Raw genomic sequence first — 20929 nt, forward strand, 5'->3', positions numbered from 1 at the left:
TTTGCAGGGTGCTCTGATCTCTGCAGTAGAAATCCAAATATGTGTGCAATTATACAAAACTTTCTGTCAGGAACACTAGTTAGTAAAATTAACCTCAATATTCAAATATTATTTGTTTCCAAGGGAACATTCTGACCATTGTGTGATTCCAAAATTGAGCGTAAAACAAAATGAACCAGAGAAACAACAAGGGTTAGGGAAGAAAAGCTTCAGAGAAAAAAAAGCAAATTTATCAGTTTTAGCTTTGATTCATGAAAATCATTTTTTACATGTTTCTAATTGTACTTTGCTGCACTCATTCTATTGCATATGGTATTTATGCTGTCAAAGTTGAAAAGCATTCATTGGATAAAGATGAAAATAATGTTAATGATGATCTTCAATATCAGGAATTAAAGTGTTCCCTTTATTTAACCTATTAACTCAAACATTAAAATACGGAAAAAGGAACAAACATAGTGTGGCCCTTGTTTTATAGAAACTGTAACCTTGTGTGGCAAGAAACTTGGGATTGAAACATTTTGGGCCCATGTCAAAACATTGTTGAATTATAAAACGGTGTCCGAAAGAAGAAAATACATCATGTTGTGGCTTTAAAATATCGAAGCTTGAAGGTTTTATCTATTTGCAACAAAAGTGGATTGGACCAGATTTCCAATTGATAACTTTCAAGGACAAGACTCACCCAATAGTTTTTCTGGAATATGTAATTTGAACCTGTCAGCTGTGGAGTTATTCAATTTTTTCTGCAATGTGTAATTTGTTTCAATCATTGTCAGACAGACAAGCAGGCCTCAGAGCTCACAGAGCTGCCGTAAATCCCCAGTATGACAGAGGAAGGTGCAAATCATGTGTGAGCAATGATATGGTATAATGTACAAAGTGAAGCTGCAGTTAGCATTGTGAAAACCGTCTGTTTTCTAGTGTTTTGTAATTGTAAATTTATTGTTATTGGTTTGTAAAGTAAAAATAATAGAATTCTTTGGAAATTTATGGATTATTTTTCCATCTGGAAGTGATAAATATTCTTTAATTCAGATTGAAGAGACCATGGTCATGGGTGCAATTTTAAATCAGTAACATTAATTAAGATTCAACAAGCTGATGTGGCACGGGTGCAGCCACAGTTGTGAGCGAACCTCCTGGTCAGATATATGTAGCCAGATCTTCCACTGACCTAAACGCAGCTATATGGGCCTTTCTTTCCATTCTGGGAAGAACTTTACTAAGTCAGGTGCCTGCGTAGCCTTGATGAATCCACATGGAGGAGAAGCCCTTTCACTGCAAGAAATGCAACAAATGCTTCCAACACTCCAACCACATGGTGGTCTACAACATGCATGCACATGGTAGGCAGCAAGCAGCTCTTGACTGCAGGCTCTAGATTTGGTAAGGCAATGTGCTTCAACAGGCTTCACTTACGATGTCTTTTCCAGTTGGTTGTTCAGAGTCTAGGCACTCCCAAAGCAATCTTCATGATTACGAGACAGACTTTAAGCTCCCAATTACAGCTGCTCATGATAGGTCTTGCAAACAATTAGTCCCACATTTGAATCTGAAACTGTTTTCCCTCCAGAAGCCTCGGCCAAACTAGTACCCGAGGTCACCATCGCACACGTCAGATCAGCCTTGTTGAAAGTCAACCCATGGGAAGTGACTGGCCCAGATGGAGTAATCAGACAAGCACTCCAATTCTGTGCGGATCAGCTGGCAGTGATATTCGCAGACATCTTCAACCTCTCTTTACAACAATCTGAGGTCCCTACCTGCTTCAAGAAGACAACCATCATCCCAGTATCAAAGAAAAGCCAAGCAGCATGTCTTAATGACTATTGTCCAGTGGCTCAGACATCCATCATTATGAAGTGCTTCGAAAGGTTAGCCTTGGCACAAATCAATTCTGGCCTCCCAAATTGCCTGGTTCGGCCAAACTTTGCCTATTGCTACATCAGATCCACAAATGCCATCTTCCTGGCCATTGACTCAACCCTGGAACACCTGAATAACAAAGATACTTATATCACTCCGATTCATTGTTTACAGCTCAGCCTTCAACACCATTATTCCTACAAAACTCACCTCCAGCCTCCATGGCGTAGAGCTCGGCTCCTTCCTCTGCGACAGGATCTGAAACTTACGAAACTACTGACCACATTCAGCAAGGATAGATAATAACACCTCCTCCATGATTATCCTCAATACTGGTGTCCCACGAGGCTGCGTCCTCAGTCCCTTCCTATACTCCTTATATACTGATGATTGTGAGGCCAAATTCCTCTCCAACTCGATTTTCAAGTTTGCTGATATCAAAACTGTAGTGGGTTAGATCTCAAACAATGATGAGATGGAGTAAGGAAAAAAATCAAAAATCTGGTGAACTCATGCGACAGCAATAATCACACTCTCAATGTCAGTAAAACAAAGGAGATAATCATCAACTTCAGGAAGTGTAGTGGAAGACATGCCCCTGTCTCCATCAACGAGAATGAAGTGGAAATAGTCGAAAGCTTCAAGTTTCTAGGTGTCCAGATCACCAACCTGTCCTGGTCCCTCCACACCGACGATATAATTAAGGAAGCCCACCAATGCCTCTACTTCCTTAGGATGCTACAGAAATTTGGCAAGTCCGCTACGACTCTCACCAACTTTTACAGGTGCACCATAAAAAGCATCTTTTCTGGTTGTATCACAGCTTGGTATGACCCCTGCTCTGTCCAGGACTACAAGAAACTACAAAGGGTCGTGAACAAAACCCAGCCCATCATGCAAACCAGTTTCTCATCCATTGACTCTGTCTACATTTCTCACTGCTTTGGAAAAGCAGCCAGCATAATCAAGGACCCCGCACACCCTGAGCATACTTTCTTCCATCTTCTGTCACGACAAAGATACAAAATTCTGAAATGACACACCAACTGACTTAAGAACAGCTTCTTCCCTGCTGCCATCAGACATTTGAATACACCAACATTATATTAAGTTGATTCTTTTTTTGTACTTTAGCCGTGACCATAAACACAACATTCTGCACCCTCTGCTTCCCTTCTCTACCTACAACATACTTTGTCTGGATAGCACAAGAAACAATACGTTTCACTGCATACTAACAGGTGTGACAATAATAAATCAAATCAAAACAAAAAAAACATAAACCAGTAGTCAAAGGAAGCATAAGGCCAGCTAGGGATCAAAAAGGGGATCTGGTGGAAGCAGTGGCATAGCTGAGGTACTGATCAGTACCTTGCATTTTTTTTTCAATAGAGAAGAGGATTCTGCCAGTGTCTCAGTAAATCAAGACATAGGGGGTGATTTTTTCATTTGATTCTAAGTGCTGAGTCTGGGCGCAATTCAAATCTGACTCGGAAACCTGTTCTCAGGCGCTCCCGTCCATGTTTAGCCTGGAAAAAAAAAATTGCGAATGTGAATTGCGCTGTGCACAGGGCTTATTGCACCCAAAACATGGCTGCTCCAATCGGAGCCTTCAGCTGTGCATGCGCAGTGAAAAAGAAATTGAAAAACGTTCCTGTGTCACATGGCTCCCAGGCCACAAAAAGCAGATAAAGCAGCCCGGGAGCAATGGCCCCACAGACATCGCCCCACCTCTACAACATAATTGTGCCCCTTACCCACCCACCTCCCCACTACCCAGACCAATCACGACCCCTGCCCCCCTTCCCCCCCACCGATTGCCCAAGTGGTGTGGATCCCCCAACATCCACCCACCAGAGATCCATTTGGCCTCCCTCGTTCCCAATCCCCCCCTATCAGACCAGAGAACCATCTGGCCTCCTCCTCCTCTTCCTCCCTGTCTCCCGCAACTAGAGAGCAATCTGGCCTCCCTCCTCCCCCCACCCCTGCCTGAGAACCATCTGGCCTCCCTCCCCCCATCACCCCCACACCAGAGATACATCTGGCCCTCCTTCCCCCAACCAGAGGTACATCTGCCTCCTCACATCTCCCCACCAGAGAATGATCTGGTCCGCCTCCCTCCACCCCACCACCGATCTGAGTTAAAGAACCACTGGAAGCTCTGAACTTATCTTTGCAGAAGCAGGAGTGCCTGAAACAGACCTTTGCCAAATCTGGACAGGTAAATGCGATGGTAAAGGGGGAAATGAGGTAAGATTGGGCATCCATCTCATTAAGTTAACTTAAATGCATGCAAATGCATTTAAATTGATGTCGCACCTGTTTCAGACACAGTTTGGATTGCGGCCATTTTCGGGACTTGGTAAAGTGGACATCTGCACTGACACAGATTGCGTTAATCACTTCATGCCTGACTTTACCAAGTTTTCATGCCCAAAAATGGGTGTGACGTAATGGTAAAATTGGGCCCATTGTAGAGAAACTGGATACCCAATTTGCTATTCACTCAAGACTGAAACATTTGGAAGAATGTGGTGTATCCTGGGGTGCAAGGGTGGAGATAGTGGAGGCTCTGGCAACAATCTTCCAATCCTCCTTAGATATGGGAGCAATTGCCACAGGACTAGGGGATTGCAGATGTTGTCCTCCTGTTTGAAGAAAGGGAAAGTAATAAACCAGGGGAGTACAGGACAGTTAACTTAAAGTGAACGGTGGAGAAAATTTTAATGAAGTGACACTTGGAAAAATATTGATAATAAACAATAATCAGTCTGGATTTGCTATAGTCCAGTTATGTTTGCCAGACCTAATTGAATTCATTGATAAAGTAATGGAGAAGGTTGATGAGGGTAGTGCAATTGATGATGTGCATATGAACTTCGAAAAGGTTGAAGCCTACACAATTAAAGAGGGAGTGGTAACATGATTTAAAATTACCTAAGAGAAAAATAATATTGGTATACAGGGCATCATTTCAAACTCAAAGAGGCAGTAAACAATTGAAGAGATGATAACAGACTTCCAGAGGACATAGGCAGAATGCTGAAATTGTTAGAAATGTGGCAGATGTAATTTAATGCAGACAAGTGTGAAATGTTGGTTTTGGTAGGAGTAATGAACAAAGACCTTGGGTGCAATCATACCGGCCGTTCACACCATGCTTCCGCTGCAGCGAGGTCAGAGAATTTGGCGGCCAGCCAAACTTCCATTCACTGCATCAGGAAGGGAAACTCCTGCCAGTGTAAATGGTAATAAGATTCCAGCAAATAGCCACAATCTTACGACCTTGTGGATTGATGTGGTGAGATGTTAAGATTGTGCGCGAAGCGAAAAGTCAGAAATGCACTCAGTCCAAAATGAGTGAGATGTGCATTAGCATTTGAATGGAATTAAATATCATTAGCAAATGCGGCACGGTGGTTTCCCCCCTCACATTTACCACTTCTTTGGTCAGACACATCAGACTGGTGAAAATTACAGCTGCTTTATCTGAGTTGCTTTATCTAAGTGTAATTTAAGCACAACAGTGACAAAGGCGAGCAAGGATGAGATTTCCACTGAGCACCAATCTTATCAGGCCGGGGGGAGGGAGGGAGGGGTGGGGGGGGGGGCGTGTCAGCCACTGCCATGGTGCCCAGTGATGGGCTTGTATGGTTCCAGGGGTTTGGGGGGTTGCACCTGTCTGGGGGTCCTACAATCGCTGCTAGCTTGGGGCTCATGTTGTGCCCATTCCCCCTGCCCACCGAACGACCCCTGAGTAGTTGCAGATGAGGTAGACTCCCCACTGACATGGCCACGGTTACCCTGCCATCTGTCTGCTGGACAGGCTGTGTGTCTGAAAGCTGACATTCCATCCTAGGCGCCACTAACAGAAACAAACAGCAGCTTTCAGTTGCTGCTCCAATCAAGAGACCGCTGCCGGTGTTAATACAGATCCTCACACTGCATGGACTCCGCCATGCTGCCTTTGATGGAAACCATCTTGCGCCAGTCACGAGAGTGCTTCTCCACCATGGTGCCCCCTCCACCCTTCAACAGAGCAAAGATGGATTTCACATTGGAGCTAATAGGTCTGGTGGTCATTCTTGTGGCTGCTGAGGAGGTGGAGGAGGAGATGTCCCTATACTGCAAGGCCAACCCAGGCTAGTTGTGGGGACAGCAAGTAGACAACCATGGGCCCATGAGGGCTCCAGAGCTCAGAGGAGACAGACACCCTGGCTCTTCAGGACACACATGTCCTATGATGAGCTGTCGGATGTTGTGTACCGCCGCAGGCTGCTGTTCAATAAGGATCCTCATGGATCTGGCACCTTGGGCCACAGGGAGCCTTCCAGGCCAGCAGCAGGGATCGCTATGGGATTTCCTAGTCCTCCGCTCACAAGTGTGTCCATGGAGTTATGGAAGACTGTTCACCCAGGCAGACCAGTACATCAATTTTGACATGGACCAGGGCCAGATGAAAGCCAGACTGCAGGCTTCGCCGCCATCACTGGGATGCCAAACGTGCAGGAGGCTAGCGATTGAATGCATGTCACACTGCAGGCCCCAACCGTCAGGCATCACGGTTCATGAACAAACAGGGATCCCACTTCCTGAATATTTGGGTTGTCTATGACCATAAGATAAACATCATGCATGTGTGTGCATGACACCCAGGCAGCATGCATCATAGTTTCTTGCAGAGCTCTTGACATCCCGAAGTCTTCAAAGACCGGCCCAGGCTGCCGGGATGGCTCATAGGGGATAAGGGCTACCCATTAAAGGCTAGCTGATTTCACAAGTGCAGAGGCCACAGACTGAGACAGAGACCCGATGTAATGAAGTCCACGCTGTCACCTGGTTCATCATTGAGTGGCGCATTGGATTTCTGAAGATGCGTTTCTGCTACCTGTATCGCTCTGGTAGGGCCCTCCAGTATAGCCCCCTGAGTGTCCCTCACATCATCGTGGTCTGCTGTGTGCCTCATACAACCTGTTGCAGCAGTGGGAGATATTCTGGAGGAGAAGGAGGAGTGTGACTAGTTGGATGCCTCTGAAGAGAAGCGGAACCAGAGAGATAGAACATAGAACATAGAACATTACAGCGCAGAACAGGCCCTTCGGCCCACGATGTTGCGCCGACCAGTTACAAAAACAATGACCCACTAGCCTATACCAATCCCTTTTCGTCCATAAACCTATCCAGAGATCTCTTAAACGCCCCCAAACTAGACGCATTTACAACTGCAGCAGGCAGGGCATTCCAATCCCTCACCACCCGCTGGGTAAAGAACCTACCCCTGACATCCGTCCTATAACTACCCCCCCTTAATTTAAAGCCATGCCCCCTCGTGCTAGCTTTCTCCATCCGAGGAAAAAGGCTATCACTATCCACCCTATCTAAACCTCTAATCATCTTATATGTTTCAATAAGATCCCCTCTTAGCCGCCTTCTTTCCAACGAAAACAACCCTAAATCCCTCAGTCTCTCCTCATAGGACCTCCCCACCATACCAGGCAACATCCTAGTAAACCTCCTCTGCACCCTCTCCAACGCCTCCACATCCTTCTTGTAATGCGGGGACCAGAACTGCACACAGTACTCCAAGTGCGGCCGCACTAGAGTAGTGTACAGTTGCAACATTGGAGGAAGAAGCCAAGGAGGAGCTCGAGGAAAGAGGACAGGCAGTGGCAAGGGTCTGGCAGGGTAGGGTGGCGAGGGACGCCCTCATCACTGCAAAGCTTTCCCTCTAGGAGGCATGTGATCCACCACCTCCTACCCCCATCCTGAAGACTGCAACCGGCTCCCCCCACCAACTCAATCCTTGTCCACACTCCCTGCCAAGGGTCCCACTGATATAACATCGGGTGATAGGCCTGGGTTGGCTGTGGTTACGAGTTACTGGTCCAGGTAGGAGGGAGATGACGACTCGCTATGCGGCACAATGTGATGCAGCCCCAGTCCCACAAAAGTCTGACTCCTACCTGTTCTACGTCCACACACTGGCGCCTGGGCTCACTTCTGGTCCGATGCCCCAAACGTTGGGGGCAGGGTGTTCCCAGAGCCTGGCGGGTGTTAGAGATGCCAGGCCAGGCTATGTAACATAGTGGTTCTGCAGGGCACCCACTGCCCACTGTTGGGCAGCTTGGAATGAGCACTTAGAGTCCCATGCCAGTCAGGAGCTTGCCACAGGCATTGTGAAATGGGGATTGCATACTCGGTTGGCCGAAGGGCGTCTTGCACGCAGACTGCCGCTCTGAGTTCCACTGCGTACGGTCAGGATACAGTTATCCCTGGGAGACGCGTCACAAACAGATTAGTCACAGCTGTGAGGGGGGCAATAATATTCATTGGTGAAACTAACAGTGCAATAACGTTATGTGGTGTTAGTTAACAGTGAAATATAACAAGTGCACGAGATTCCAAACAGGACTTAATTTCCTAAGTGCACTCCTTTGTGCACCAATGCCTTTTCGGTGCCCTTATAACTTCTTAACCTGCAGTCTGGCTTTCAGCTGGCCCTGGTCCATGTCAAAATTGATGTACTGGTCTTATGGAGCCTACTGCTATGTTTAGGTGCCCCCATGACGTTCATCAGTGGTGGAGGCAGTCAGCTGCATTCCGCACCGTGTGGCCTGTGATGCCCCTAGTGGGCATCCTGGAAGGCTGGGTTCTCGAGTTCCTGAAGTCACAGATGTAACCATTTCACCCTGTTCATCCAGCTGCCCATGAGATGCACTGGTGGCAGGGAGGGGGGTTTTAGAAGGCCTAGTAATGGCTGAACTCCCCCCCCCCAGGATGAAAGCCCTAGCACAGGCTCTAGCACTTCCTCTCACTCTGAGTATCAATGGGCCCCTGTGTTACTCCATGGAACGGCGGAGCAGCTGGACTGAGCACAAGAAGCACCAGGCCTTGCCAGTCTTGAAGGCCCAATTGTATTCAACTCACAGTATTGGCTCTCTGAATCTGGGCCAAGCCTTTGATACCCGCAGTAAGTGCTCTCTGACATTGGACCAAACTCTGGACTCTGCTACCCATGGCGACCATTTCCTACTGGTTTTCTTCTGCAAATGCCATCCTTGCAGTGTTGACCTGGATATTAAGGCTGCCAATATCTCCTGCATCTACAGTCCGTGGGACTCCCCCCAATAGCCTTGCAGCTCCTGCACTGTTGCTGACAACCTCTCCTGTATTCACTAGCATTGCTGCTGCATCTCCAGCAGCTTAGGGAGAACTAATCCCAGTGACCTGGCATCTGGCCAGGGACCAGCTGATTCCTTACCTCCGGCATCTCAGCCTGCCCAAGACCGCAGACATTCCGGTCTCCATACGATATATATCATTGGCTGTGTTGTGTGCACCAGACAGTGACCCAGAAGCCTTTCCACTAACTTGTCCCACCATGGTGATAGTATCTGCATTGGTGGATTGTGTGGTGGAAACCTGTGTCAATTGACTGGTGCTGGCTTTGGAGGATTCTGTGGGGTCTTCCTCCGATGTTTCCTCTGAGCTGTCATGGGGATCCCAGTGGCAGCATCAAGGAGGCATTGTCAGATGAGTTGAGTGTATCAGGGTAATCTCCTACAACAAAGGTCACAAGGTTCAGTGCAAGGGAGGAACAATTATCTGTCCTCATTCTCCACCAGAGTCAGGGCCGTTTCCTCAAAGGCAGTGAGGAATCACAGGTCAAGGACCCCACCTCGTGTTTTCTCCCATTCCTGGCGGTTATGGGCCATCTTCTCCTGTGGAGACAGAGTGGGGAATTAAAAGTCTAATGGCTGGATTCGCATGGCGTAAACGCAGTAAGAAGTCTCACAACCCCAGGTTAAAGTCCAACGGGTTTATTTGGTAGTAAACACCACAAGCTTTCAGAACGCTGTTCCTTCATCAGGTGAGTGGAGAGTTCTGTTCAGAAACAGGGCACAGTTTACAGAACACTGATTAGAATGCCAGTCTTTACACCTAATCTGCGAATCAAGTCTTAAGGGTGCAGACAATGTGAGCGGAGATAGGATTAAGCACAGGTTGAAGAGATGTGTATTGTCTCCAGACAGGACAGTAAGTAAGATGTTGCAAGTTCAGGCAAGTCATGGGGATTATAGATAGTGTGACATGAACCCAAGATCCCAGTTGAGGCCATCCTCATGTGTACAGAACTTGTAAAGACTCACATTCTAATCAGTATTCTGTAAACTGTGTGTGCCTTTATATGCCCTGTTTGTGATCAGAACTCCCCACTCACCTGATGAAGGAGCAGCGCTCCGAAAGCTAATGGCGTTTACTACCAAATAAACCTGTTGGTCTTTAACCTGGTTTTGTGAGACTTCTTACTGTGTTACCACAGTCCAACTCCGGCATCTCCACATCATTGTTCTAGATACCCACCACTCTCTATGTGAAAACTTTCCCTCGCACATCTCCCTCAAATTTTCCCCCTCTCACCTTGAATGTGTGCCCTCTTGTATTTGATGCTCCCCCACCCCTCCTTGGAAAAAGCCTCTGACTATCCACCCTGCCAACGCCTCTCATAATTTTGTAGACCTCTGTCAGGTCTCCCTTCAGCCTCCATCTTTCCACTGAAAACAGTCCTAGTTTATTCAACCTTTAGGAAGCCATTGTCAAGGCAGACCCATTGATTCCACTAGCAAAGTGGACTTACCAGATGAAAATTACATCCCTTCTGAACTGGGCTTGGTTGGTCCTAGATGTGATGTGAGTCTATTTGCAGCTCTCTGGGTATAACAAGTACTGATGTGCAAGCCTCCTGGCCTTTTGTGATTACAAGCGGTCTGTGCAATGCTGTGTGAGATTCCAGAACTGAGAAGAGAATTCCTGATGGTGGTTCTCAGACGAAGGCTCAACTTTATGTCAAGTGATTAATAGTCGTCATCTTGGTTCAGCAAAAAGTCAATTTTTAAAAGTAGCAATAAGAGTTGAGTTTGGAACATATGGGCCAAGATTCTGTCATTGCGCTCCACTAAAAGATTTGCGCTTGGGCCGGGAAATTCTCACATCAGCCGATTTGCGGGGTTTGCACATGTGTTCCTGCCACAATAGGTCTCCCAGCACCAGATTTCTGGCGACATCAGCTCCACACCGGAAATCAGCGACAAGGCATTTAAATAGCAATTTGAGTCTCATTTAAATGAGATCAATGGGCCCAGGACTGAAATCTCTGGATCTGCTAGTATCACCCCCGCCAGAATGGTCCACTCCAGTGGGGACTATAGTAGCTCACCTCTAACAGGGAACTAGTGGCCTAACCCCATTAGAGTGAACGGGGGGGTCAGTCAAGGCCCCACAGAGGGTTGGGCGTAGGAGTGGCACCCCCAATCATTGGCACACTGACAGTGCCAGCCTGCGCCCCCAGCACTACCCAAAGAGCAAAGTGCCAATGCCCAGGCAGCACCTTGGTACTGCCCGTCGAGCATGGGGCTGTGCCAAGGGGGTGGGGCCGGATGGGAGTAGGGCCTGGGAACAAAGGGCTGGCGATGAGTGGGTTGCAGGGCTGGCCAACGATTGAACTGGCCAACAATCGGGAGGCCAGCAGTGCAGGGCCATAGTGCATGCACCAATATTAGCGCTGACAGCTTCTGCATGTGGAGTGGCCCACTCAGCGCATTGCTGCTGGCTTCTCCAGCTGAAATAGGCCCTGCCTGCAGATTTATAATGATATATGTGATAGTGCCCTCTGCAGTGTACAGAGTGTGGGAGATTCGTCTCTAAATTCCCACTGAAAAAAATTACATCAGTTTTCACGCAAATTCGACACTTACGAATTGTTTTGGGAGTGTTCAGGCCATGATGTTGGAGTTCTTCTTATGTCTTAAGAACCCAACAGCAGACTCTCTTTCAAAGATCCAGTACCAGCACAACAGAACAAATGGATTCCTGTGTTGCATCATTTAATGATTCTATGAATCAGAAAGATGTAATATTAAAAAGGCTTTTTTAATACATGGGGCCCGATTTTATCAACAAAATTGTGGTAAAGTTGGGAGTGAGGCCCTTATTGCAGTCTGCAACCAAGTCAGCGCAGATCGGCACTTTAGTGAGACCCGCGAATGGCAGGGATCTGTTCTGCGTCCAAATCGAGTGTGCATTTATTTTGAATTAATGAACTGTCCGCCCAACTCTTATCAGCATTTCCCCCTTTACCACTACGTTTACCAATCTGGAACCGAGCTTTTAGGGACCTGCTGAATAAAAGTCTGAGTCGGGTGCTCCAGCCTCTGAAGAGTGCGATCAGTGTTTCCAACGGCTCTCTGACTCAGATCAGTGGTGCGGGTGGGGGTGGACATGGGACAGATCATTCTCTGGTTGGAGGGGGGAGGAGGGGAGTGAGGTAAGATCGTTGTCTGGTTGAGGGAGGAAGAGGAGGCGGCTCAGACGTATCTCTGGCAGGTGGGAGGGCTGATTGTTGTTTGGTGGTGGGGGAGAGGGCTGATCATTATCTGGTGGTGGGGGGGAGGAGGTGGGTCAGATGCTCTTCTGGAGGGGAGAGTGAGTGAGGACAGACCATTCTCTGGGGGGAGGGAGTGAGGCAAGTTTGTTGTTGGGAGGCGGAGTGAAGCCAGATCATTGCCTTGGGCGGGGGGGCGCGTAGGACAGAGGCAAGTCAGATGGATTTCTGGTGGGGGGGCAGATGGATCTTTGGTGGGTGGGCAGGAGTGTTGGCTGCCACTCTATGGGAGATCAGTGGGGGGGAAGAAGGCCAGGGATGGCGATCTGTCTGGGTAGTTGGGGGGTGGATAAAGGGGACAGTGATGTATGTGTATCCCCCTTATCCTCCACCCCCACTACCCACACACATCGCTGTCCCCCCTTATCCACCCTCCACTACCCAGACCACTCGCCACCCCTGCCCCCTCCTCTCCCACCGATTGCCCACAGAGTGGCAGCAGACCCCCCTGCCTGCCCCCACCAGAGATCTGTCTGCCCACCCCACCTCAGAGATCCATCCATCTATCCATCTTCACCACCCCCTCCCCCCCACCACCACCCCCCACCCCCCCCACCCCGAAATACATCTTACCCACCCCTCCGAGATACATCCTGGCTCCCGCTTTTTGCTCCCGGGCCGCTTTCTCCGGCTCCAGAGCGACCTGACACGGGCGCACTTTTTCCAATTTTTCTCTAACTGTGCATGCACAGTTCAGAGCTCTGATCGTTCTGGCAGTGCTAAGCCCCGCCTATAGCATGAATTGGACTGGAGGTGGCTGAGTGCGCCTGAAAGCGGATTTCTAAGTCGGATCTGTACTATGCCCAGAATCGGCACTTAGAATGAAAATGGTAAAATTAGACCCATGATGTCACATGGCTTCAGCATACCTTATTTTTTTAAAGTTGAGCACTAATTGTACTACATTCTCTTTAGACTTTTGTCGCTATTAAGAGAGATTTGAAAAAGATGAATGAAAGATCCATAATAATGTTCATTGTTAGTTCTCTAGTCTAAAAGCAGGTGATAACATCAAGCTATTTGTGATGATAATGGATACTGGCTTGACCTCCTATAACTGTCTCCCAGACCATTTTGATGCTCTGCTAGTAGTCTCACATTATGTTGATAATGAAAGTTCTGGCTCCGTGTCTAGCTGTATCATTCTTCTTGATTTATGTTTTAAGCATTTGATCGCTGCCTCCTGAACAGTTGATTAAAAAGCTACTGATCATCAAAGGGGAGAAAATTCCTCTTTTCAGAATCATACAGCTTGTTAAATTAGTTCAATCGGAATGTCAAATTGAAATTCATGGTTTTTGAGATGGGTATAAAATTGGAATGTGACAAATGGTGATATGATGTGATTTACATATGAATAATTATTTAATAAAATCATTACAAACTGTTGATGAGTGACATTTCCATCAGGTCATTAGTTTCCTAAAAACTTGACATTCAGAAGCAATTTGCAAGTGAAAGCAAGGAAGTCATTCTTTCTCAACAATAATTGTTTGATGAACCCATTTGTAGCATTGACTAGTGGAATGAGTAAGTAAAAGCGGCTCTACTTGTGTAGATTGCTGACATTTAGTTCAGGAACATATCGGCTGGGCAACTGGTACCATGCCAACTGAAGCAAAGTGAGCAAATCTAGGACTCAAACTTGAAAATAGAGGCCCAAGGTTCTCTTGTAGTTGATCCTTGACATCATCTATGTACCACCAGCAAGCTGCGATGGCAATCAGTGTGTTCCAATGCAGCTCTGAAAATTGCCTAGCCGGTTAGTCAAACCAACCTACAAGCAAGTGGGCTTGGGGTCATGGAGGTGTAAAAACACATCTACCCATTTTCAAGCCAGCAGTATCTGCCTAACAGTCCTGAAGGTAACTGGGATTTTTGTTTCAATTTATTATCATTCTAGAATAAAAGGTGTTCACTATCATTGTCACCTTTTGTTTTTAAGGAAGGTAAGGGATGCCACAGGAGTTGATATAAACATGCGCGTTGGAGTACATTCTGGAAATGTTCTTTGTGGAGTCATTGGATTACAGAAATGGCAATATGATGTCTGGTCACATGATGTTACCCTTGCAAATCACATGGAAGCTGGAGGTGTTCCAGGGTAAGCAAGTGCACCATTACTTTTCACATTTGAAGTATAAGAGTACTAGATATATTTTCTTACATGTATTTATATCCTTATTTGGGATGAAAGGTAGCAACCAAGGTTTTCTTACACAAGCTTCATATCCTGCACAAGGGTTCCCTCCTGGCCTGAATTCCCTCCTAGTGGAACAACTGCTTCAAAAATGCAACACCACAATGCCAATACATTCTGAACAACTGTTGCTGTCACCAGTTATTCCAAGCTACTCCTTCGGTATCACAATTTTCAAGACGATTTTTTCTCTCAGCTACCAGCTTTGATGCAGGCTTATGCTGCTGGTTTAAAATTGAAGGCAGCAGATAGACACAGCAAGAGAGAATTAACTTTAGCAGCTGAAGTCAGTATCCAAATTGGAAGGCATGTTGCTGCACTGGAAGACTGGAGCTTCAGTTAATAGGATTTACTAGCTGTAAAGAAATGGAAGAGAAAATTACATTTGTGCAAACCTGCCAACATAAAGGTGAAAGCTTTTAAAGAAGACGTGCGTTGGCTCTAGTCCGATAGCAGAGTAATATTTTATGATGGAGTTTCGATCGGCAATCGTTACTAAATATGAGGGCTGCTTGGGTCATTAGGTCATTCAGGAATATCTGTATCTGAATTGTGCACCATTTCTTTTCATGATTGTGAAAAGTTTGGCATTGTGGAATTGATGTAGGCAATATATTAACGCTTAATAAGTTAAATATGTGAATATAAAATTGTTTATTTTACTGGGTACAAATTGTTACATTTCAGCCACATGTACATTATCATTTAACAGAAGCCTTGATATGTATTCCCCCCCCCCCACCCCTCCATCCCCACCCCACCTACAATGAACAGGAGGATTAAAGCAAAGTGGATGCAGCCTCAACAGATAGCAACCTGCCTTTTACAGTGGCAAATATTGGGATGTCAGAGCATCCCATTATAGATCACACAAGTCTATGTTAACATATTTAAATTGAGCTCCTGCAGTGGGGTCGAAATGTTGACTTATGATTAATTGCTCTGATTTCCCCAGGTCTGAGAAACACGGCAGTGAAAGGGGGGCAGAAGCTGCTGGCTCCTACGTTAAATGCCTTTGCCAGCAATTCTTGAGGGCCTAGTGGAGCAAGTGTGCCCTCACCAGATCTGTTTTCATCCTTCTTAATACTGTCAGGGCCAATATTTTGAAAGGTAATCTGATGAAATGAAAACAGTCCCATTCAAATTAGAGATATTTTATTTCTCACCCAACGCCACTCGTTTTTGGAGGTTAAAATATCCTCAAAGTCATATTAAAAAACTCTGCCTTACGGACTTCATCCCTCACCTGCAGATTATGTGAACCGGAGTAACATTTGGAGTAAGAAGCAAAAAGCTACCAATCACAGCTCTCCAGAAACTTAAAAATGTCAGCTTAGAACTTACACTATCCGTACCAATGGAGACAGACGCACCCCCAAAATGCACTACAGAACCATCGGAAGTCCCAACACCATGACACTGTGGGAATTACTTAGGAAGTTCAAACTTCCCCTTCTTCCTGGTACTCTCTGAAAAAGTCTCCGACTCTGTTAGAGTTGAAGACTTTGGACAGTTTTGACTTACCTACCTGGATAGTTAGAATTGTTAGACAAAAATTTCTAGTTAACCACTGGGTAACTAAAGAATTGATCATCACCACCACTCCACCCCCCCCACCCAACTCTTTCCTCGACTCCCTGACCTGTCAACCCTGACATCCCAACTATCCCCTTCAGCCTAAACTGACAAGTCCACACTAGTTAACTGCTCTCTGACTCAGCCTGATCTGATCTAATCCAACCCCAACACCAAACTCTGCCAACTCTTCACTGACAGTCTGACTCGCCCGCCAACACCCATTTCAACCTCAACCTGACTATCCCCCACACCTAACTGTTCTCTTGACTCCATGACTTCTGACCCCCTGACCCAATTTAACATGACCTCACCATTCTACCCATCTGCCAAGATATCTTTACTGACTCTAACCCCTTACCTACTTAGCACCCTTACACCCTTAGCCATCCTACCCTCTTACCCATTTACCATACACACCCTACCTCCTTACTTTTACCAACCCTACCCATTTACCTTATCAGCCCTACACCCGATCCACTCAACCACTTATCCTCCCACCTTACCTCCTTACTCACTTACTTTACCACCCTACCTGCTTAACTACTTAACTTACCAACCCTACTCCCATTACCTCATCCATCCATCCCCTTCTCCACTTACCTTCTCTCCATGGCTTGTCAAAGAAGCTTTGGAACATTTAAACTTTTTAATTTCCCAAATTCGGCAGCTAGTGCTGTGAAAAGAGGGCATGGTTTGTGTGACCCCAATAATTCAGCACAATGAAAAAGCAATTCCATTTTAAGAAGTAGAATTTCTGGAAAAGCCAGAATCGGAAGACTCGACTGGAAATGAGGAGCCCATTGTGATGCAGAAAAGTAGGAATTCAGTGGAAATCCAACAGCAATTGTCATTCTTCGAAAGACTTGTGCCATAGACTGTTAAGGGAAAATAGTAAATATAACTCAATCGCTTCCTAATTATTATTCATTATTTGATTCTCTGTCAAATTCTATGTTATTGCAAGTTTATCTCGTACCTAATTATCTGATTAATGGTTTATCAAAAATTATGCAATATTAAATTTGGAACCCATTTAAACATTCAGCAAAAGAAGCTGTTCCCAATAGTGATTCTAGCTCTTCAGCACATGGACAAGAAATTCCAAGGTATATTATGAAGTTAGCCGAGACTATAATTTTTTATGATTTTAGCATTAGGGTGAGCATAAGATATTCTGCTCCGGGAATGATTCAATTGATCCACTAGCAAACTTTTATCTAAATAAATTTTATCTAAGAACGCAATATGACAAAAACAATTAGCATAACTTTTACTAATTTAAATGCTTAAATGTGACAAGTGTTAATTCTGAACAGCTAGCCCTCTCCTTTGTTCCAATTTAAGCCCTTCAGAGCAAGTTAGCACCAAAAATAGATTTGCTCATGAAGATGTTAGATTTCCAGCCTTTTAACACCTCCAGCCAGAGATCCAAAAAGACACCTGTCTTCTAAATCTCCTACAACAACCTCCAGAAAAGGTCCACCCTCAAATAGCAGAATCTCAGAGAAAGATATTTATTTCCTGGGAGATTCCAGTCTCAAAATCCAGAGAGGGAAAGAGAGGCACTCATCTCTAACAACTCCAAGCAGCGTCTAAGCTTGATTTTTCTGTGTAAGCCTAGCTCCACCCAGTCACATGATTTTCTGTCAATCAACCCAATTAAGCCCCAGTCTACAAAACCCCAGGGGAACACTATAGTAACAGCATTAGTTCAGATTACAGAATCACAGAATACTACAGTGCGTAAGTCTACACCGTAAGTCGGCTCATTGAGTCTGCACCAATGCATCAAATGCCCTGACCTGCCCACCTAATCCCACTTGTCAGCACTTGGCCCATAGTCTTTAATGTTATGGTGTGCCAAGTATTCATCTAGGCACTTTTTAAAGGATGGGAGGCATTCCGCCCCAGCACCATTCCAGGCAGTGCATTCCAAACCATCACCACCCTCTGAGTTTTTCCTCAAATCCCCGCTAAACCTCCTACCTGTCACGTTTAACTTGTGTCCCCTCATAACGGACCATTTCACCAAGGGGAACAGCTGCCCCCTATCCACTCTGTCCATGCCCCTCATAATCTTGAACACTTCAATCAGGTCACCCCTCAGTCTCTGTTCCAATAAAAACAACCCAAGCCTATCCAACCTCTCTTTATAACTTAAATGCTCCATCCCAGGCAGCATCCTGAGGTGGAATCTCCTCACCATCCCCCGTCCCTGTGCATTCAAGTCCTTTCTGTAATGTGACGACCAGAACTGCACAGAGTACTCCAGCTATGTCCTCGCCAAAGTCCTATACAACTCCATCATGACCTCCCTGCTTTTGTAATATATACCTGATTGATAAAGGCGAGTGTGCCATGTGCCTTTTTCACCACCCTATTTACCTGCTTTACTGCTTTTAGAGATCTATGGACAAACACGCCAATGTCCCTTTGTTCTTCGGAACTTCGCAGTGTCAAACCTTTCATAGTATACTTTCTTGCAAATTACTCCTTTCAAAGTGCATCATCTCACACTTTTCTGGGTTAAATTCCATCGGCCATTTATCCATCCATTTGACCATCTCTTATATCTTCCTGTAAGACACTCAACCTCACTGTTAACCACTGGATGAAAGCAAATTATTGTGGATGCGGGAATTTGAAACCAAAAGAGAAAATGCTGGAAAATCAGGATTTTCTGGCGTTTTCTCTTTTGGTCTCACTGTTAATCACCCGGCCAATCTTTGTGTCATTAAAAATAACATTCTAGCAATTAGGAGCAATTACGCTGCTGCAGTAACAATACAGGCCTGCTTCAGCACCAGGTTAAAACAGACCCGGCACAAAAAAAAACCTAACTACATTTTTTAAATGCACAGCACCATCACAAGGGACTGAAACAGAGGTTGGTGGGGCAATCCCAAAACTAATCAGCAGGCCACTCAGTACAAAGGCAGGCTGGGTGCAAGGCCTGTGCCTGTGTCTGGGCACTATGTTTAAATAAAGAAAAAATAATAATGGAACAAAAAAAATCACACAAACCCTCACCCCTAATTGCCCACATACAACCTATGTCCCATACATGCCTTATACCAACCCATGCTGCTCATCCACTCCCCATGGCCCCCTTATCGCTATGCCTCGACCAACACTACATGCTCCTTCACAACTGTATGCTAACATAGTGCTCCTCCACCCACAGCTCATGGCCCACATACCCCATTGCTAACGTAATGCCAACTCAGGCCAACCATGCCCACAGCACCAGCTTTGACACTTTCCAGATAGATTTGACAGCTACACAGCTCCTTGACATGTCCTGGATGCTGACAGTTCCTTGACAGGTGGACACTTCTTTTACAGTTTGACAAGTCCAATGAGTTTGTGTATAAAAAGTGCACAATCGTGATGATGTTTAACAATCCCAAAGGGTGCCTTAACTCTCTCAAATTGTGTCTTACTACTCCCAAAGGTTTACTTATCTCTCCCAAAGGATGTATTTCCTTTCCTAATTGTGTCCCAGAATCCAATCCAAAGAGATAACCTGCCTGTCCAAAGGTGTACATTGACTATTCAAAAAATGAACCCAGTTCCAACCTCCTCTCACCCCTTCAAATCTACACATTCTGGATTCCACTTTTCTGTTTCCTTCCAGGGATGTACAGAAGTCCCACCCACTGCTAATTGACACTCAAGTGAGCATTAATTGGCTGTGGGAGTTTGAGAGTCAGCGGCTGCACATTAGATGCCCGCTCTCAGGATGGTGAGCACTTGTCACTTACGACTCTTAAAAGTCTACAACATGAAGTTTCACTGTTTTCATTTTAACATCTTGTACAGCCATTGTAATAGGCCTCCTCCAAAAATGATTAATTAAACATTTAGGAATCACATGATATTAAGTTTTTGATGGTATTTTATTCAAGAAACGTGCTCGCAGCTTGAGGGCCAAATTGTGACTTACATTGAAAAATTCATACAAAACTAGTATTAATCGTCTAATTTTGTGATATTTTAATCAGTTGCTGAAAAGAAACATTGCCATACATGAAACAAATTGACAATTTAAAAAAGATGACATCCACATTTTTATTGATATGGCATTAATACGTTTTAATACAATAATATTAAAAAATAAGATGAAATATTTTTAGCAGAACTTATTACAGCACCAAAAACATCTTTAACGTTACTATAAATAGGTCACAGATACTGATGAATTTAATAGTGAATAAATATGAATTTACCTACTAATAAGCAGCATCTAAATTATTTATGCTTTTATAATATTTATAAAAGACCGTAGGGTTTATCATTTTTTTAATGCCACAGTTTAGCTTCATACATCATGGAGATATTTAATTTGTCTATAATTTATAACAATGAGATATATTTTGAAAAGAAACAATTATTTATCCTTGAGCTTGCTGAAGGTTCTTTTTGGCTGTCTGTTTTCTTTTCTTTTGAATGCAATTTTAATTGGACATGTATCCATACATGCATCTAATTTCAGTGGGGCAGTTAGCTGTACCTTATTGGGCATATCTCCAGTTCCCACCTAGCGCATGCAATAGAAATATCCTTCTTCTGCCCATTTTGAAGAATAGCTAAATCTTCATCACTCTTATTTAAGAGGGCTCAACCCGATATTTTTTAAAACGCCTCATTAAACAATTACCTGTCCAAGGTTTGCCCGCCTAGCAGCAGTACACCTCATGTCACTCATTCTAATGGATTCTGCACTGTGCTGTGTCCCAAATCACCCTGGTGATCATGGAATGGGAGAATGGAAAGTATGGGGAGCAGCAGAGATCCAATGGAAGTGGGTTGCTGCAATTTTTAACAAGTTGAGTTCTGGC

At 45.2% G+C, this 20929-nt stretch overlaps 1 protein-coding gene across 5 annotated transcripts in view; it reads left to right on the forward strand.

Annotated features, from left to right (window-relative positions):
* The window catches only part of adcy2b (adenylate cyclase 2b (brain)), a 668382-nt gene that overhangs the window by 532440 nt on the left and 115013 nt on the right, over positions 1-20929 (forward strand). For all 5 annotated transcript variants that reach the window (XR_013888839.1, XM_080205342.1, XM_080205332.1 and 2 more), the window contains exon 9: positions 14256-14414. Coding sequence is in view for 4 of the 5 variants with exons in the window: in XM_080205342.1 (XP_080061468.1) it covers positions 14256-14414 (159 nt within the window). In the remaining variant the exon portion in view is untranslated. The remainder of the gene's footprint in view (positions 1-14255; positions 14415-20929) is intronic.

This window comes from Carcharhinus amblyrhynchos, chromosome 2, assembly GCF_965287045.1.
Source record: "Carcharhinus amblyrhynchos chromosome 2, sCarAmb.v2.hapA, whole genome shotgun sequence".
Classification (NCBI taxonomy): Eukaryota; Metazoa; Chordata; class Chondrichthyes; order Carcharhiniformes; family Carcharhinidae; genus Carcharhinus; species Carcharhinus amblyrhynchos.